The 20,187-nt window shown below is 38.7% G+C and overlaps 1 protein-coding gene across 1 annotated transcript in view; it reads right to left on the reverse strand.

Moving 5' to 3' along the window:
• USH2A (usherin) overlaps positions 1-20,187 on the reverse strand; it is a gene marked incomplete at its 5' end in the record, with an annotated part of 618,561 nt that overhangs the window by 362,713 nt on the left and 235,661 nt on the right. The window contains 2 exons of the mRNA XM_082703057.1: positions 15,208-15,369; positions 17,272-17,385. Of these exons, the coding sequence (XP_082559183.1) occupies positions 15,208-15,369; positions 17,272-17,385 (276 nt within the window). The remainder of the gene's footprint in view (positions 1-15,207; positions 15,370-17,271; positions 17,386-20,187) is intronic.

Here is a 20,187-nt window from a genome sequence, read left to right on the forward strand (position 1 = left end):
GAGGCAGAGAGGCAGGCAGAGAGAGAGAGGAGAAAGCACGCTCCCCACCAAGCAGAGAGCCTGATGCGGGACTCGATCCCAGGACCATGAGATCATGACCTGAGCTGAAGGCAGAGGCTTTAACCCACTGAGCCACCCAGGCGCTCCAGGTGATATTTTTAAATATAGGTTTTGAATGAACACAGATGAATGGAGATAAGGCATGCAAGCTATTTAGACTTAAGCTACAAAAACTGCTATTATGGGTACAATGCATTGCTAATGGCGTTAGGAGGGCTCTGGAATGATGTTCTGAAGCAGATGATAAAAATCAAGGAATGAAGGGGGGAACTTACTGTGATGAGCATTGGGTATTTCATGTACGTGATAAATTACTAGATTCTATACCTGAAACTAATGTAACTTTGTATGTTAACTAACTGGAATTTACATACACACTCAAAAAAAAAAAAAAATCAAGGAATGAATGGTCTCCAAATGAAAAAGGCAGAGGGATATTCTAAACATTCCTTTCTTTTTTCTTTTTTTAAATAATAATTTGCTTTTATTTTTTCTTAACATGTTAACTTTTTTAAAAATTTATTTTTTATTTATTTGCAGCATAACAGTATTCATTATTTATTTTTTTTTTTAAAGATTTTATTTATTTATTTTGACAGAGAGATCACAGTAGTCAGAGAGGCAGGCAGAGAGGGAGAGAGGGAAGCAGGCTCCCTGCTGAGCAGAGAGCCCGATGCGGGACTCGATCCCAGGACCCTGAGATCATGACCTGAGCCGAAGGCAGCGGCTTAACCCACTGAGCCACCCAGGCGCCCCAGTATTCATTATTTTTGCACCACACCATGACAGACTATGGACTCTGAAAAGCAATCTGAGGGTTTTAAACATTCCTTTCTTATTTTGGAAAAGAAGCTATGCACTGACAGATCTGGGGGTTTCAACAATGGGAGAAAATAAATCAACAAAACAGATTCAATTTTAAGAAAATAGGTAAAATTTCAGGGAAATTCTCAAAAGAAAGAACATGGGTGGACAGCAGAGTTGGGTGACTTCCTAGGATACATATTTATAAAACACATTCGAAGGAAAAAATCTACATGTAAGTAAGGTTGAGGCTTTGTTGGCAGATTCTGGTATTTATAAATTTAACAAATGAGCCAAATTTTGTAATTATAACAGCCAACATTTGGAGTGGTGCTCACAACAATTTCTTCAGAGGCTGTTTTTCTTTCTCTTTTTCTAGTAGGCAGATTCTGCCTGTCTAGCCCCAAAGATGGACATATGATCCAAAATGGAACAATCAGCATCCTTCCTCAATGGTTTGCAGCCTGGAGTTGAGGAGGCTGTCCAGCTGTGGGGTAAGATCTCAGAGTTGCTGCTAATTGTGTTTCTCCATGAAGAAAGCCTGCATGTTACAATACAGAATAGTTCCCTCATTCCAGTCACAAAGATGAAATTGTTGGATTTCTACTACTTGCAGTTAAAGGACTCAGGATTCATAAGTATATTTACTTTGTAAAACCAAGAATTAATGATAATTGCTGCTTTTAAAGCATCCAAATTTTGTCATGGATAAAATCCAATGTATCCTACAAGACATTTCCAGTGTACGACAGCTATCAAGTTCTTAGGTGAATGGGAAGAAAAAATGTTTTTCTGATTTTATTATTGAGTCTTTCGTTTACTAGAAGTAACCTAAGCTTTCCTGGTAATTAATTGTTTGTATCTGTGATACAAAGATAATATCTTGAAAGTAATTTATAAAAATATGAAGCAAATTTTATTCTTTAGGAAACTGAAAGAGTCATACAGATTCTCAGAAAACAATAAAAATCTGAGAAAAGTAAGGTATGAGGAAAGACAACTTTGAATTTAATCTCTGACTCCTTTATTGTTCTGATATATCCAATATAACTAAATTCGCCAAATATCACTGATGTCTCTACACTGGGCACTCTCCTTTATTGCTTATGACTTTAGAAGTTTAATCTCTCTCTGCTTTTATTTTTAGAGAAAGGGTACCCTACGAAACTGAGAACATAGGGTCTGTTTATAGCGGTACTCTCCTGTAGTTTGCTGAATTTCCTAAATCGGATAGAAAGACAATGACACTAAAGCTTATCCAGATGTAGTTTTATAATGATGTCACTGGGCTTTACTCCATAATCAAGGACCCTAAAAATATACAGTTTTAGGCTTAGTATCTGCAATAAGGTTAATGGAAATCTGCACCAAGGGTAAATACTTTAGCAGACTGTGTCATCAGGAAATATTTAAACACCATTTAAAAGGATTTAAAATAAGTAGATTTGATTTTACACTGACTAATGCACAGAAATATAATACAATAGAGCTGTTAACAAATAAACATAATGCCTTTCTCTCCTCTTTTGCTCATCCTTTGCCATCTGTATCGTTAAGTCCAATTAGCTTCTCGCATTTAAAGTTCTAACCTACTTGCTTTTTCACCTACGAATGGAGACAACATCTGTGTAGGTTCAGCCGTGACAGTTTGGGACTAATGCCATTACTTCAATTATTTATTTTCCAAAACACTGATTCGTTCATGCTATATCATTACTGTAAATCCTTCACTGATCCCCCATTGCCTCAGAACAAAGTTCAAACATCTCAACATACCTTTAGCACCTTTGACAATTTGACTCTCCCCTCCCCTTTCATGGCTCCTGACCAGCTACCCAGGCACTCAGTCATCTCAAGCCAGGCCCTCTAATTTTTGTAAAATGCAGTGGACCGCCCTGTGCCATGGATTCTTCTGCTCTGGTCCTCAGGCTTGCCTGATTCCCAGTTCTGAAACTCTCCTTGAAAGCCTACAAAAATTCATTTCCTCTGGTGACAGTTTATCCTCCTAAGTACTTCTCCCTTTGTTCTCACATCTGTCAGAGAACTCACCATGGACTGGACAGCATTGTATTTAGTTGTGCCTACTTCTGTCTAAGCAATTGAACTGGGAATGACTGGAGGAAAACCAAAAATGTCTTAGTTATGTAACTTCCAATCTTGTACATAGTCAATGCTCACCAAGTACTTTCTAAATTACATACGCTACATAGTTGAGTGACACGTTTGAAGGGGAATCTTTGCATTTACAATCTTTATCATGATGTAACAATAATTTGAGCATTTCTACAATTAGCAGAACATGGTTGTTGATCATTTGCTATGTTCTGAGAGATCCGTGAGCACCCCAAATCACATTTTTTACATGCATTATCACATTTAATTCTCCCACTAGGTGCTGAGGTAGTACTATTTCTGGTTTACCAGGAAACCTGGGCTTAGCACCTACATGATTCTGTCTCTGAGCTCTGCCCAAATTCCACCCCTTTGAGTGTGGGTAGAACCTGGGACTATGATGAGCTGTGGGTCCCAGGATTACCTTACATAGAAAAAAGAGCCGACCCTGGTGTGTCCAATCTAACTGCAAGCCAAGTCTTCTCCAGTCGGTACCAGAAGTCAAAGAGGTTCAAAGCCTGAAGGGGATTTGATGCAAAAAAGTTTCTTGTTGTGAGGTGGGGGGCGCCATGCGAGAGGCTTTACAAGTTAGGCAGCCTCTGGCTGACAGCTCTAGCCTACAAGGAATCAAATTCTCCCCACAGCCTGAATGAGCTTAGATGTGCAGGCTTTCCCAGAGCCTCCAGAAAAGAGCCTGAACTGTCCAATTTTTTGATTTTGCCCTAGTGAGACCCTAATTAATGGCCTAGTCAAGCCTACACAACCTCTGACTTACAGAACTGTGAGCTGGAGGATGGGTGTTGTTTTAGGGTGCCTCCTGGACTCCCCTCACAGCATGTGCCCCCTGGAGACGGGGTCACCGCATTAGGATGTGGGTAGAAGTTACGCAGGTCACTCCCAGGCATGGCCCATAAAAATCTCCAACTTATTCTCCTTTATCCCCTTCCCTACCTGCTGCAGCAACGGAGATAAACTGCAGAGCCATCTTTCAAGTCAGGTGTAAGAGACGGCAGACCTACCATCTGCCTAGGACCCTGAATGACTGTGCTCAGGAAGGAAGCTTTGCTGATCTAAGTCTTCACTGGCACAGGGCTCTTACGTGAATGACAAGTGTTTCTGCTGACAGAAACGTGTGTGTGTGTGTTTGCATCATCGAGGTTATCCTAACTAATAAACAGAATCTGAGAACTCAAAGAGAAGAATGAGCTAGTCACATAACTGGGTGACAAGAATTCCAGTCGGAAAAAACAGCAAGTTCAAAGGTCTGGACATAGGAAAGGACTTAACTATATTTTGGAAAAACAAACAAACAAACAAACAAAAGACAAAGAACCAAACCAAACAAGTAGAAACAGAAAGCAAATCAGCACTGTGGAGATAAATGGGTATAGGAGAATGGCATATAGCTAAGAAAGTAGATAGGAATCAGAGAAGTGTTGTAGGCCAAAAAAAGGAGCTTGGATTTTATTTTAAGATTTGATATGATGAATGAAAAAGAAAAAGTGAAAGATTAAATTCAGGTTTGTATTTCAGGCAAAGAGGTGAATAGTATTACTGTTTTTTGAGATGAGAAACTCGGGAAAAAGAACCTCTTTTGTGGGAAGTAGCAGATATAATGAATTCAATTTTGGGGACTTGGAGTAAAATATCTAAAGCAGGAGTGTCCAATATGGAGTTAGAAAATGATCATAGCTTAGGAAAAAAATGTCTGAACTGGAGATAAGGATTGAGTCATCACAGAACTATTGTGTGGCTTGTTCTAAGGAACCCCAGGATAAACCAACATTTGTGGATAGACGGAAAAGAAGAAAAGAAGATACCTGACAGCTTGAGCAGCAACAGGAAAGTTGAGAGGCTGAAGTGTCTCAGACACAGAGAAGAACCTCTGTGATGAAGAAATGACCAACAATCTGTCCAAGTGCCATGAACGATAGTGCTTTCACGTGGTCCCTGAAAGTTTCCCCCTGAACTGGGGACCATAAGAACTTTGACAACCTCGGTGAGAATGATTTCAATTAAATGGTCAAGTATTTATAAAGCCAATGAAGGCGTAGTGGGCTGAGATTTGTCTCCCCAAAAATGTTCAAATCCTAACTCCCATAAAGTGACCTTATTTGGAAATAGGGTCTTTGCAGATGTGATCAAGTTCAGATGAGGTCATACTGAATTAGGATGGGCTCCCAATCCAATATGACTAGTGTTCTTACAGAATGAGAGAAATCTGGACACAGGCGAACAGCACATATGACGGAGGCATATGTCTGAATGCTCCAGACTGCCAGTAACCATGACAAGTTGGGCTAGGAAAGGAAGGATGCCCTCCCCCCACCACCAGTTTGTAGAGGAAGCTTTAGCTCTGGTGACACCTTGATTTAGAACTTCTAGTCTCCAGACTATGAGAGAATAAATTTCTGTTGTTTTAGGCACCCAATTTGTGTGGGATTTTGTTTGGTTGATTGGTTGTTTTGGTTTTTAGGGGAAGCTCCAGCAAATGCACAGGAGGTAAAGATGCAAAACAAGTGAGCCAGCGGTGGTAAGGACAGTGGCTGTGAACATGAGAAGGGCCAGGCTGCAAAGGTGGGGAGTAGGAGTGGGAGATAGAATTCAGAACCAGGACATGTTTTCTCCATGTTTTCTTTTTCTTCTTCTCCATGTAAGAGATGTGAGCCTGAAGAACTGTGGTCAATGATGAGCCAGTAATGGAGAATGTGAGGCAAAATGCACCGGGGAAGTAAAAATCCAGAGCAAGCCTTTAGAATCCTATCAGTGACTCAAGAACATTGGATATTAGAATGGCACCAATCAGGATGCTTACTTGATTTTCTTCAACCTGGAGGTCCTGAGTTCTGCTGAAGAAAAGTATCTACAGGTCAAAGGCCAATGATTGCAGGCAAACTATCAGAGACCAGGAGAGCAGCAGAGAACGCTTCTCCCTCATGGGCTTCGGAATGAGCTAACCCTGCCAACACACTGATCTGGGACTTCTAGCTTCTGGGATTGTGAGACCACACATTTCTGTTGTTTAACCCCTCAGTAATACTTTGTCACGGCAGCCCTAGCAAATGTATATAAGAAGTTTAACAACAACAAAAAAGCTACATATTGGATAATTACATTTGAAAATTTCTAAGAAGCTACAGGAACAGCCTACCTCATTAAAACTGCTTACCACAGTTAGCATATTAATTACTTCTGAATTATGCATCAGTGTTTGTTGTCATTTACTTTAAAATATTAGTTTACCGATTCTCAGTGTTTCTTCAGTTTAATCCAATTCATTTCAACTCAATTCAATAAGAGTTTATTAGATGCCAGTTGGGTCCTTATTTCTACAATACATACTATAGAGATTATGAAAAATAAATAAATACTTCATAACTGTACTCAGTGAACCTACATTTTGGTTTTGGATCAAGATTTTTCCCCTTTAAATAAATTTTTGTTACAAGACAGAATATATTTGAGTGATAAACTTCTAGGAAAATTATATGAAAGATTCTGTGAACCAAAGGAAAATGTGTGAATTGAAGTAGATCATCAAAAAGATTGTGTGTTTTGATGACAGCAGATAGTGCTGGAGGTAAGGAGACTGTCATTGACACTGGCCAGAAGAGAGGAGTAAGGAAATAACCCGATTAAATATCAGGGTAAAGACTAGAGAGAAGTCAAAGCTAAGTATTAATAGGTGATAGAGTCCTAAAATATACGTCCTTTATACCAATTTTATCACATCTATTAAAATTGTGAAAAATACTACAAAAATTCTCCTTTCTAATATCTAAGTTAGAGAATTTAAAAGAGGAAAAGACTCCCCTTAAGGAAAAGAAAACACTTAGATCCCATGACTAGAAGATAACCACTATTATCACTTAGGTGTACATAAACACACGTATCTATAAGTACACACATATATACACATGCATTTTACTAAAATAGACTCATGTTACATGCTGTCAATGAAAACATTTGTTTTAACCTCTTTCTGCCTTATTCAATATTCTTCTACTGCTTCATAAGCTATCTGGCCATACAATATTCCATTAGTGGACATCCAGGAGTTATTTTTCTGGTGTACATAAACCACTGATTTCACACGCTAACTTTTAATTTCAGAGATGAAGACTTTCTATAATTATTTCTTACTTTCAGACTTGGAGAAAGATGTAGATGTTTCATTCTGTAAGCATGCCAGTGGCTTTCTAGAAGGACAGGAAACAACAGCTGACAGGATTAGAGCAACTATCCAGAAGTCAGAAGATTGGAATACAGGTAGAGGAACATGAAAGACTGTTCCACTGATTTACTGTCTCTACCTCCATTCCCCAAAGGAAGCCAGTAACAAAAGAAAACATCTTATTTGCTTCCATTCATATTAAGTAAAATAAAATAGCAAACAAATCTATGCTAACAGGGAAGCAGCCACCTGAGTCAGCAGATAAAGACTTGAAGGCAAAAATGGAGTGCTTCTAGGGTGTTCACAGCGTCTATTTCTGGCTTGGTGCTGGCTCCATGGATGTCTTCAGATTCTGAATATTCATCAAGTTGTCTATTGCATATATATATATTTTTAAGAATTTATAGTGAAATTAAGTTTAAAAAAATAAAAAATAATGGCAGTTGTCAGAGTGCCTGGAATAGCAGTTAGTCTCTGTTTGTAAAGATCTCAGAGGTAGGGCAGGTTCCATCACCATTTTCTGGATTGAACACCCCTTCTTTTCTACCTGGATGTTATCTCCTTCCCTCCCTCTGAAATACCCTCAAATATAAAGCCCTTTACTACTTATTTAAGAACATAATACTCATCACTTATGTTAACAAATGACAGGTAATATTTGGGGATAGGTCTTAAAATACATTTAAACATGATTCATTTCTTCACATACTGGTATACTGTGAAATATCTTAAAGTAAAAATGACACTTTGGTTACATTGTTTACAATGAACCACAACTGATATTTCAATATCTGTGCAAGTTATTTCACTTCACTTGACCCTTTGTTACTAAGTTACTCCTCAAGCCCAATTAAGTGTCAAGTTTCCCCTATTGATTGACCCAAGGATCTGGTCTGTGGCCAAATCTTGAGCGACTCTCCTGAAGCCTTTGATCACATAGTTAGTGATCTAGCCTCTATTCATAATTCAGCTTTTTTTCCTTGTAGCCTCAAGGTTTCTTAGACTTTTTATAATTTAATGCTGCATGTCTGTGACAAAAAAAGGGCACAAAGTATGACTTTAGTTTGTAATAGAGAGGTTCCATGACTCATAGATGAGATCATTACCTTACCTGAAAACCCTCATATGCTCTGTCTTATTAATACCGGCCTTATGGATTAGAACACAAGCATGTTAACAGTATCCTTTCTATCATATTACTTTATGTAAAAAGAGTTATTTAAATGCACTGCCTTGGGGTATTCAAAAATGCAAAAGTCCAGAAAATATCAAGGTTAAAGTGAAGTTTTATTTTGCTAAGAAAGGATCTTTTGTAAACTATCAGTGGAAATGAATATAATTTAGCTCAAATTTGTAGAGAATTGATAAGGTTCCTTATAACGCTTGGTTAGAAGTACCCAACCTTTAAATGCTTTTTTATTGTGCCATAAGCAATACAGCTTCTTCTGCAATAAATTTCTCATCATCAGACTTAAGTGTTTGGAAGATTCCAGATGAACATTTCTATTTTGCTGTTTAAACATTTTTTTTTTGACCTTGGCAAATTAGACCAAAAAAAAAAAAAAATCCCCCAAATCTTTTGCACTTCTTAGTTGGTTAATGATATACTTACTATCTAACTTTACCAGATATTCATCTGTTTTTCATCTTTCCTTTCCTTTTCTCTTTCTCTCTCTCACACACACACACCACCCACACACCTTACATTGCTGTTATCTTTGCTTCACTTTTTTTTTTTTTTTTTTTTTTTTTAGATTTTGTTTGTTTATTTGACAGACAAGAGATCAAAAGTAGGCAGAGAGGCAGGCAGAGAAAGAGGAGGAAGCAGCCTCCCTGCCAAGCAGAGAGCCTGATGCAGGGCTCGAACCCAGGACCCTGAGATCATGACCTGAGTGGAAGGCAGAGGCTTTAACCCACTGAGCCACCCAGGAGCCCCTTATCTTTGCTTCTTTACTGCCTTAGCCTCAGTGACAGAAGCACAGGTTCTGAGGAGGTAGCAGTGAGAAGAAGCCTTGTCTGGTGCTAGAAATCAGCCACTCTTACTCCATCGTAAGACTACTATAGATTTATTAGGTGACACACTTGCAAACCTACGTGTTTTATGGTTTGGTGTCAGATATGTACATCACAGAGTCCTTTACTCCTCTGGAGTTCTAGGAGTTCTCAACAATGGCTTAGGTAGATTTACCAATGACAACTTGTGTCATAAAAAAGGAACTGTCTGGAGGGAACACTGTTCTTTCTTTCCCAGTTCCCACAACTCACATAAACGCCCTTGTCACATGCATAGTTATACTTTGCTCAGTTCCCACCATCTTGCTATTCTTGTTTCCGAAAACTTTGTAGGCTTCCCTGAAACATCTCACAAACTTCTTAAAGATTGCCCGTTTCTGGTAGGGTGCTCATTTAAAATGAGAATGATCTGGTTGGCTACAGTTTGGATAGTCATCATCAATCAGGATGCTATCTAGCCTGAACTTTGAAACAATCCTGGGATGTTGAATGGCCTCACAAAAGGTTTCTTTTTTTCTGCCTCTTTATGAACATACTATATACATACATCTTAAGTGGCTCACAATAGTTTTATTGGTGACATCAATATAGGTCTTTCAATCTTTCAATAATGTTTTTAATCATAAGCTTTAAAGCACAATTGTTTTTACCTCAAAATTCTTAAAAATCTGTTATGGGACAGAAATAAGAGATTAATGGAGATCTTGCAAAAAAAGATAAATGGCACCACTGGAATACCACAAAACTGGGGGAAAAATTAATTGAACCTATACTTTTGATAAATATTTATTTTTTGCAGAAGAAAAATGCATACTAGTTTAAGCTGTCATTATACTAACCTACATCCTATTTTTCATATTATTAGTAATACATAATGTGGTAGTTTATATTCAAAAATAAAACTAGAATGTATATACCTCATGTATTTATCCAGAAATACACCAAGGTTACTATGGTTACGAAAAATCCATTACCTTTGAATACAGAATGAAAAAGTTTGACTTAAAGTGTGTGCTATTTATTATAGCAAACATCAACAGCCTTCGGGAGGTTCTCTAACTGGATTCATTTTTCAGTGTCACAACTGACCCACCATACTACTAGCTTATGGCCTATGCAAGGCAAAAAATTTGAACTGTATGCATTTTTAAATATATTTTGTACTAACTCAAGGTGCAGCAATGCCTTTGACTTTTAATGCTTCATATTTAAGAGAAAGAAGAAAAAAAAAATGCAAACCACCGAGATTCTAAGTGGCTGCTGAATTGAAATGCATTTACTTTTACCTGTATTCACCATGGCAGCAAGACCCATTTGCTACACATAAGAGAAGGATGTTGGTTCCATGCAGGAACTTAAGAGGATGCTACAAATAAATGGAGTAAGAGGGAGGCAAAAAAAAAAAAAAAAAAAAAAAAAGTGACACTGTGAATATTTAGGAGGACACCAAAAGCAGATTATTAAGGAAGTTTTTGATAGGGTAGAAGACAAGGAATTTTAAATAATGCAGACGATTACAAATAGGAAAAACAGAATATCAAACACAGCTCCTTAGGAAGTTTCAAAATTATTCCTCACCTATTAAGTCTTTGGTCATCAAGGCTGTGATCAGTTGAATGAAAGTACAGTATAAATCTCTACGAAACATGCAAAAAGTATGCCATCTACCTAGTAGTTCAACATGCAAACAAAAAGAAAATAATGTTTTTTGCTTGCAAAATTATCAAAGACTTAAGAATGTAACATGCCCTGCTGATGAACTTTTCTGGGAAACAGTAGGAAAATGTATATCCAATATTTTGGAAAGGTTCACTAGCTTTGACTTAGCTGTTCCCCTTTTGGGAATCTAATAAATATGATTACATACAATAATATTTGTCACAACATATTAAAGGGAAAGATAAATTAGAAATTTGAACTCTTTCAAGTGGTTAATGTATGTATTAGCATACATTTGGATGGGATATATGTTAATACTAAAATATTTAAAAAAATTTTTCAGGAAAAATGCCTCCTAAAGTGGGATACAGTCTTAGTGAGGGAAATATGCAAGGGTTCAACATTATACATTACAGATCAATTTTGTGAACATATTATTAATAAGGTACTAGCAGGAATTATGTCTTATACTGGGTTTCTATCAGTATGGTGGGATTCTCAGGTATTAGACATCTGGATGTTTTCAATTATCTCCAATAAGCATATAGTGCTTTTATAATTGAAAAATATTATCAATTATTTCTCTACTCCATGAGACTGCATCTTCCATTTCTCTGGTTCCCTGTGAATCGGCATTTCAGCAGTGAAGAGACCCGCTCTGGTAGCCCCAGACTCTCACAGCCGCTGACAGCACCAGCCCTCCCCAGGGGACACTCCGCCCCCAAACCAGGCTCAGCACGGAAAGGACACAAGGGCGAGCAACAAGTACCAGTGATGTCATGGATGCATCTGACAATGGAACATGACCCAGATTCAGTGTCTGGAGAGGCTAGAGCCTGTTCAAATGGCCAGGGCCATGTCCTCTATCAGCCTTCTCCTGGCTGATTTCAGACAGATTCCCTTTCTCCTTGTGTCTTCTCTGCGATTCCCAGTGGAAAGGTAGACTTCGAAGAGTAAATGACCTGGAATTAGGGCCTATTACAGATACAAAATCTTTGAGCTGGAAGGGATCCTAAGGTCACTTTCTTCAATCCTCACACGACTTGAGAATCTATACAGAAGTGGGCATCCAGTCTACCCTCATAGTAGAAGAAAACACTCCCTTTAGGGGCTGTTATGGACTGAACTATGTTCCCCCAAATTCATATTTCGAGACTCTAACTCTCAGGGTGACTATATTCGGAAATGGGACTTTTGAAGAGGTGATTAAGGTTACATAGATCACAAGGGTGGGACCAACAGGTCCCACCAGGACCAACCCATGGTCTCTAGTCCATTCAACAGGACTAGAGACCAGGTAAGAAAGGTCTGCACGCACAGAAGAAAGACCTTGGGAGGACGTGGTGAGAAGGCAGCTGTCTGCTAGCCCAAGAGAGAGGCCTCGAGAGAAACCAAACCTGCCAACACCTTGATCTTGGACTTCTAGTCTCCAGAACTGTGAGAAATAAATTTCTGTTGTTTAAGCCAGGCAGTCTGTGGTATTTTGTTACGGCATCCCAAAAAAGAACGACACGGGGGCTCTGGGGTTTGCAATCAGGCTTTGGTCACCCTGTCAGGGTTGTTCAGAGGAAAAATACAATCATATGTAATAATTTGTAATAGTTATTTATGTAAATATGTAATGTTTATATATTATGTAACATTCACATGTGGTGTAAATATTTGCATATTTACACGATATGTTTATGTTAATATGTTGATAATTTACATATTTACATAAAACATTTACACATTATGGGAATGTGTAATAATATATAAGATTTATTTATGAAAAAAATAAGATAATATGTAATAATTTGAGTAACAGAATGTGGAAAGAATCAAAGTATGGGCTCTGGAGCCAATCAAATCTAGATTTGAAGTGGTATGGGTGGTAACCCTCTGGTATGGGTTAGAATTCCTTAACCTCCCCAGGCTTGGTTTTACTAGCTCTAAAGTTAGAACAATCATACATGACTTTGAATCCCATCATAATGTTATTGGCTTCCTTTCTCTCCTTTGTGTTGCGGTCTCAATGTACCTTGTATCTTGTGCTATTTGGGAATGAGAACAGCAAGAAATCCAGTTGCTTATTAGAAGCCAAGAAGGCTCTAGTAAAATAATAATAATAATAATAATACCAAAGATTTAATCTTTAAAAATCTACATTAAAAATGAAAACCATTAAAGAATCTCTTATCTCTGTGACTCGAGAAGATGGTTGTGGACACTACAAAAATATCTCACTTTCTTTACATTGTATTATATTTGGGGGCATCTATTGTACTAATCCACTATGTTAACATTTGCCAAGATTTTTCACTGTAGCTACCAGTCATATGGTTCTGTTAATGCTTCAATCAAAGAAAATACAGAATTCATAGCATTTTGGAAGTAGTATTGGAAATCAATGTGAATGCTGGGCTCCTGTCTTCCCCATAATGCTCTTCTGACTGTGCACAGAATCACCACATACGAACTTCTGCACAATTTGGAAATAGTCAAGGTTTACATTTGGAGACCCGCCGTCAGCCACACAACTTCCCTATGGACCGGGCTAGCACTCATGTCTACCTATGGAAGGTATCTTCGTTTCTTTTTCTACTTTTCTTTTTCCTTTTCTCTGTCACTTTTTCTTTCCCACTATACTCCTACCCTCCCGAATTTCCCCTTTGCTAGCTTCTTTTTCTGTTCCCAGCAATCACCCAACTTCATTCATTCATTTATTCAAACTGTCTATACCCATTCTGTGATAAATCCTAGACATACAGTAATGAACCAGACGCCTATAGTCATGTCTTTGAAACTTGGGGTTCAGAAGGACAAACTGACAAGCAAATAAGTACCCTTATTCAAAAATAACACACACAAAAAAGAGGGGGCACACAGGTTCGCAAAGAGCATATCTTCATTAGATCAACTCTTACTTTGGAATCAGAGAAGGCTTCTCAAAAGAAATGTCTTTACTGGGCCTAAAAGATGTGTTTTCCTATTATGCATGATGACATTTTTTGGATCCTACAGAAGTGTTTTATATTAATTATTAATTCATGTATATAGTTCATTCCATAAAACATTTTCATCTTTTTGAAGTAATTTCTTTGGTCTGTAATATTTAATTAAAATAATGCCTTCAGATATTGTTTGGGTGAGATTAGTCCGTTTTTAAAGTTTAAAACATGAACTCTGCATTTTATAGGAATTAAGAGTATTCTTTTTACTAAGTGTTAAGACTGTGTTAGGTGTTTTATTTATAGCTCTAGTTCTCTTTAAAATCTTGAAAACCATAGTTGTTGCCATTTTACAAATTCAGAAACTAAGTCTCAGAAGGAAAGTAACTTGTTTTAAAACCACATGCTTTCCATCACAGCCAGAATGTTTGGATTGGTAGCAAAATCCCACTCGTGGGCTGTGTAACTTTGCAGTTACACAGTAACTCTGCCTCAGTTTCCTCATTTGTAACCTGGGGGTAATATTCACACTTACCTCCTAGAGCATGTATTACAGAACTCTATCCAACTTCAATGAATAAAATATTAAAGTAATAGCTCTTTTTTTAAAGAAAATAATAGATCATGTCTCTTGAAGGTTCTCAGTCTAGAGAGGACACCAAAAAATGTAAACCCTGAGGCTGCCACTGGGTAAATGCCATAGTTCTGTCCACAAAGACCTCATCCCCACATCTATGTGTGTCTTCCTGAAGCCACAAGCTCCAACGGGGGGGGGGCAGCATACCGCTGATTCTCTATTACTACCTTAGCAGCTGGCATTAGTGTGGAGGACTGAATAAATAATGAATCCTGTCTCTGTCTCTCCCTGGTTGTGACCTTTCATGAAGAACGACATATCTCTAGACCTCAGTTTTTCCTCAGTCAATATTTGACTCATGATGTCTTACCAGATAGTCACATATAGTATATAAAATGTTATACAATATATAGCCACTAAAATTACTACACAAATATAAGCATGATTCAGATACCAGGCAACAAGACATAAAATAGGCGTCTTGCATTTTACGAGGTTTTCAGCAATTTACTTCATTTTACTCGAGTGTTGTCACACGTTATAATGTGATTTCAACATATACACTATGTTTCTTCTCAAGTGGCCCCAGATTCATACAACACTGAGTCACACATCTGAGTCTTAATATTATCCTGCATTCATAAATATGTGAAAGTAGTTAACTCATGTGATAGGAGAATTTGTTTGATATGACATTGACTCAACTGGGCATGGTGAGTGGGCCTGGGGACCACTCAAGGGGACCAAATGACAGGAAACAGAATAAGGACCCCAATTTTAAAGACCAGACTTTCAGACAATTACAGACTACATCTATCTGCAATATACAGAGTCTAACATAGACAAGAAATAGTTACCAATACCTATAAGAGTCTTACCTGTGGCCATGTAGTTCTCTTCAATGCCCGAATAGACTAGCATTCCATCCATATATAAAGAGTACTGAGTTATAATGCCATTTGCTTTTTTGGGTGGATCCCAGGATAGTAACAAAGAATTGGGAAGAGATTTGGCTACTGGTGGCTGAACTTCCTGTGGGGCTGTGGGGGGGTGGGAAGATTCATAGAGACTAATTTTAGTTTACTTTTCTAATTCAAACTTTTCAGACCTAAACCAATAAATCATGAAATAAACCTGATATTCCATGCATAGAAATATTTCTGATCCATGGGCAACTTGTCAGTAATTGCTTTAGGAACAGTACTAAATAACTGTCCTAAATTTATGAGCATTTGCATTAATGATTGATGGAGAGTATTACCCTAGTTCACTTGACTGATGCTTGCATTACTTCATCAAGAGTATTATTAACCCGTAATCTCTACTTGGGGCTGTGCCTATTAAAGCAAATTAAACAGAAGCAGTCCCTACCCTTGAGGAGCTTTTGATCTAAGGTGGGCAATGCTGGGGAGGGTGGTTCATAATAGGTATGAAAAAACGTATGTGTTTCTGTAGAATTAACCAGCAAGTACGGAATCAGTTAATTATAGATGAAAACGACACTCTAAGTTTGTTTTTCTCCAATAAGGTTCTGCTCATTTTCTGTAATGGTGAATAAATAGGATTCACAGGAACTTAAAAGTTTAAAATATTGATCCTAAACACATCTTTGGTTTGGTACATTGGCTGTAACTTTAAGAAAAAGCTGGAAGTTGGGAATTCCTTAATTAATGAAGAGGAAATGGTGAACTGGGCCCTTAGGAATCCCTCTGGGATACAGCTGTGAAGTAGATTTTAGGCAAAACCTGGACAGAAGGGGTAGGAGGCATCCAGAAAATAAGGACACTGAGGCTGGTGGAAGCGTTTGACAAAGGAGACGACCATCACATGGGTCACGGGGCACAGCAGAAGCAATGCCCCAGTAAGAGAAACAGGCTTGACTCTCCACAGGCTTGACTAAGAGAACCCTGAGAAAACATGGATGACAAGTCACTGATGGCATAGTCCAGGTGAGGAGGCTCTCGTTGGGGCAAGGTCACTTGAAAGATCTCACAGACCCTTCTAGCCTGGTTCATCACATGGGCCACTGTCTTTCTCTTTCATGTCTTCTGTGTGACGGGTACTCGCTAAAGGATTTGCAAGAGGCAAGGGGAAAGAGGGAGTCAGGAATGCTGAGGGACAGAGACTGACTGACTGTTCCCCAGAGGATCAAGCTTTTCAATCTCCTAAATAACTTGACAGCTAGAGAGTAGAAGCGATGTGTAATTCCTCTCATCCAGGAGAGAGAAATATGAAGTAACAATGCTTCCAATGTTTGGAGGGCTGTTATTTCTTGAAGCGATGCGTTCTGATGCCTGAGCAAAGCTTTCACTTTGGAGTGCTAAAATATTTTCTCTTTCTCACTGCCTTCCTAACGTATGCTTGCTGAAACATTAATTTATGCCAACAGTTTGTAAGCTCCAAGTACAACAAAAGTGAGACTTCAGTCAGAAGGAACGGAGCAGTGATTAATAATGCCTCAACCGGCATTTCGAGGCTCCATCATACTGAAATAATTGTTGCCTGTGCTGGTGTTTAGCAGTTCAAAGAGACCATGGAAATCAACCGTTTGATTCTCAATTTCATACTGTGCCGTACAATCAATTCTTTTTAGTCAGACTGTCTCTAGATTTACTTCTGAGCCATAGTAAAATGAGGAAGCTTTCATTAATCTTTCAGATGCTTCATATTAATGACAAGGCTCTTGCATGAACAATGTAACAGCAATTAAAAAGCCCATTAATCTGCATTACAGCTATTAAAGATGCATGTCATTAAAGGGTATGGAGTTTGATTCATTTTCGCACCCCCCCAAAAAATGGAGCAATTATGGCCTGGCAATGCACTTTGTCATCAAATTAGGTTGGGGTTTTCCAGCAAATGGCCTTGCAGCATTTAGCTCTTCTCCTATTTTATTATTCATAACTGAAATGTGGAAGTCAAGACCTTTGAAATTACTTTACCTTCTTGTGGAGTAGAGATGTTCAATGCCTGTGAGCTCTCGGTACAGCCAGCCAAAGTGCAAGCAGTTAGGGTTACTGCATAGTTTTTGAAGGGTAGCAAGCCTGTCACTATGCCTATAATAAAAGGGGGAAAAAAGAGGTTTGCATGTTTACTGTAAGCAGCTATAAAGAGCAGTGTGTGTATGTGTGTGTGTGTGTGTGTATGAGAGAGAGAGAGAGAGATGTAGAGACACAGAAACAAACAAAAAAATATGCCCCTTTAATTCATTTTCCTGCCTGTGTGCTGATTACAGAACAGAGTGACTAGCAAAAAAAATTGAGACCAACTTATTGTTAAAACAACTTGAAACAGCATTTTCCCAAATGTGCGCCTTAGAACATTAGTGCCCTGAGATGTTCCCCTGGAAAGATGGGTTTCCATACATAGTTCATGAAGCAGAGCACCGTGTATCTGATAGTTAAGATGCATATTATCCTATTCTAGGATTCTAGACCTCCTGCAGAATAAAACTATTCAATTTTCTCTAACCTAGCATTTTTCAACCTATTCAACGAGAGTCCTTTTTACATAGCATCTATTAACACACTTTAGGAAATGCTAATCCCAAGAGTGGCTTCATTACTTTAACGGTAGGATACACATATACAAACTATTTGTTCATGTTGCAACTAACAAATATGCAAATCAACATAGTTGAACAATTAGCAAATTAGATAATTATGCTTTTGTGCTTCTCCTTGCAAAATTATTAGTTTATTTAATTAAGACACCTGTCTTAAACAGAAGTGGTACACATGGAGGTGTCGAATTAACCTGGCTTGGTGGTGAATACCTAAGATTTGTTAAGCAATTAAAAGTACCTGTAGAAATGAAAGCACATTTTGTTTACTAATGTTCATAATCAAGGCAGAAGCTCTTTATTTACTTAATCCCAGGAATTAAAGAAGTATCAAAAATATAATTTGTATATTTGCTCACCATTGTTTTTTACTGTGGACATTTTTCAGTTGCCTTTAGTCCTAACCACATAGATTGTCAACACTTTTTTTTTTTTTAAAGATTTTATTTATTTATTTGACAGAGAGAGACACAGCGAGAGAGCGGGAGTAGGAGAGGGAGAATCAGGCCTCCTGCTGAGCAGGGAACGTGATGCAGGGCTTGATCCCAGGACCCTGGGATCACAACCCAAGTCGAAGACTGAGCCACCCAGAAGCCCTGATTGTCAACACTCTTATAAAAAAAAGATGGTCTCAGCCATGATATCCCTTTATTTTGTAAACCTTAGCCTAGAGAATGTATTATTATTTAAATATGCCGATACTGGCAACAACCTGCATCCTTCAGACACAAAATTTAACATATATGTTTTCCTATTCTCTCTCCCTAATAGAAATCTTTTAAAAAAATCAGATGAGCTAAGGGCAGGTGGACGCAAAGACCAGAGCTATTGTCTACTTGGGCACTTCCCACCCGTCAATCCCCAGTGATGGCTCAGCTGTCCAGCCTTCATTCCAACAGCTCCTCAAGCACTGCTCTGGACCCCTCAGCCCTCTCTGCTGCACTTGTCACCATCATCTTAACTCTTGGCCAAAGAAGACACAGAGCTAGTGACCTAATACACACACACACACACACACACACACACACACACACACACACGCACGACTCCCTCATGCCCAATTCAGGTCCCTCTAATGTGGAACCAGCCTCACATCCTAACCTTCTCCTCTCCTTCGTTCCCGCCACAGGGACTGTTACTTCTTCTTGAACTTCCCAGACCATGACCCGCATTCCAAATTTGCTTTAAGAAGTTCTTTCTCCGGGAGCCTGGGTAGCTCTGTGGGTTAAGAAGTTCTTTCTCTTTCCACTAGATGTCTTAAAAGAAAGCACGCATTGCCACCTACGCATCTCATCACGCAGTGGTGAAGTGGTTAAGAGGCTAGACACCATGTTTGCCTGCATGCAAACACCAGTTCTGCTACTGATTTGTTGTGTGGGCTTGGATGAGTTGTTCAGATCTCTGTGCCTCAGTTTCCTTAACTGTAAACAGATAAAACAATACCTGCCTTGAAGGAGAGGTCTCAACTCTCAACTGTGAGTTGGGGGCAGTAGAGAACTTAGCTCATAGAATTACTAACAAAATTAAATGAATTTAGGAGTGTAAAGTATTTGACACAGAGCTCTGTAAAGAGAGAGATCTAGCAGAGGTTGTGTCAGTCCAAGCCGTTACTACTGCAACCCAGTTTCCTGCCCACACTGTGCCACTAAATCCCGATTTCTATCTTTTCAAGATCACTAGTAATCTCCAAATGTCAGATCAAGTCACCATTCCTCAAATCCTTATCTTCCCTCTATTTACTGGGCTTTGACTCCCTCAGCTCTCTCTGTGCCACTGAATTTCCCCCGTTGTTTTCCTTAGCTCTTGAGAGCTACTTTCTTTCCTTGACCTGATTAGCTCTCTTCCCTTCGGAGTCCTTTAAATAGCTCTTGTTCTACAAGGTAGTATCTTCAGGCTTCTTTCTTCTTCTAAACACTTACCATTGTGAGCTCAGCAAGCCCCATCTCTCATTTGCGTCTCCGGACTTCACATCTCTCCCCAGCTCTGGTTCTGCATCTCCACCTGCAGCTTATATATACCCCATCTGGATGTCCCACTAGCATTTCATTCTCAATATGCTCCGATCCAGACCCGACAGCCTCAACTATTTCATAAGCTTTGTTTTCCCATTTCTTAATGTTTCACCACGATCCCAAAAGTCCAGACTCAAAACTAAGGTAACCTTGTGAGATACGTTTCTAGCCATTTTATCCTTCAAAAATATCTGGTATTTGTCAGCACTAGCTGTGAGCAGGGGCAGAGGGAGGAGCAGCCTCCTTGCTGAGCAGGGAGACTTATGGAGGCTCCATCCCAATCT

Source organism: Mustela nivalis, assembly GCF_964662115.1.
Source record: "Mustela nivalis genome assembly, chromosome: 16".
Classification (NCBI taxonomy): Eukaryota; Metazoa; Chordata; class Mammalia; order Carnivora; family Mustelidae; genus Mustela; species Mustela nivalis.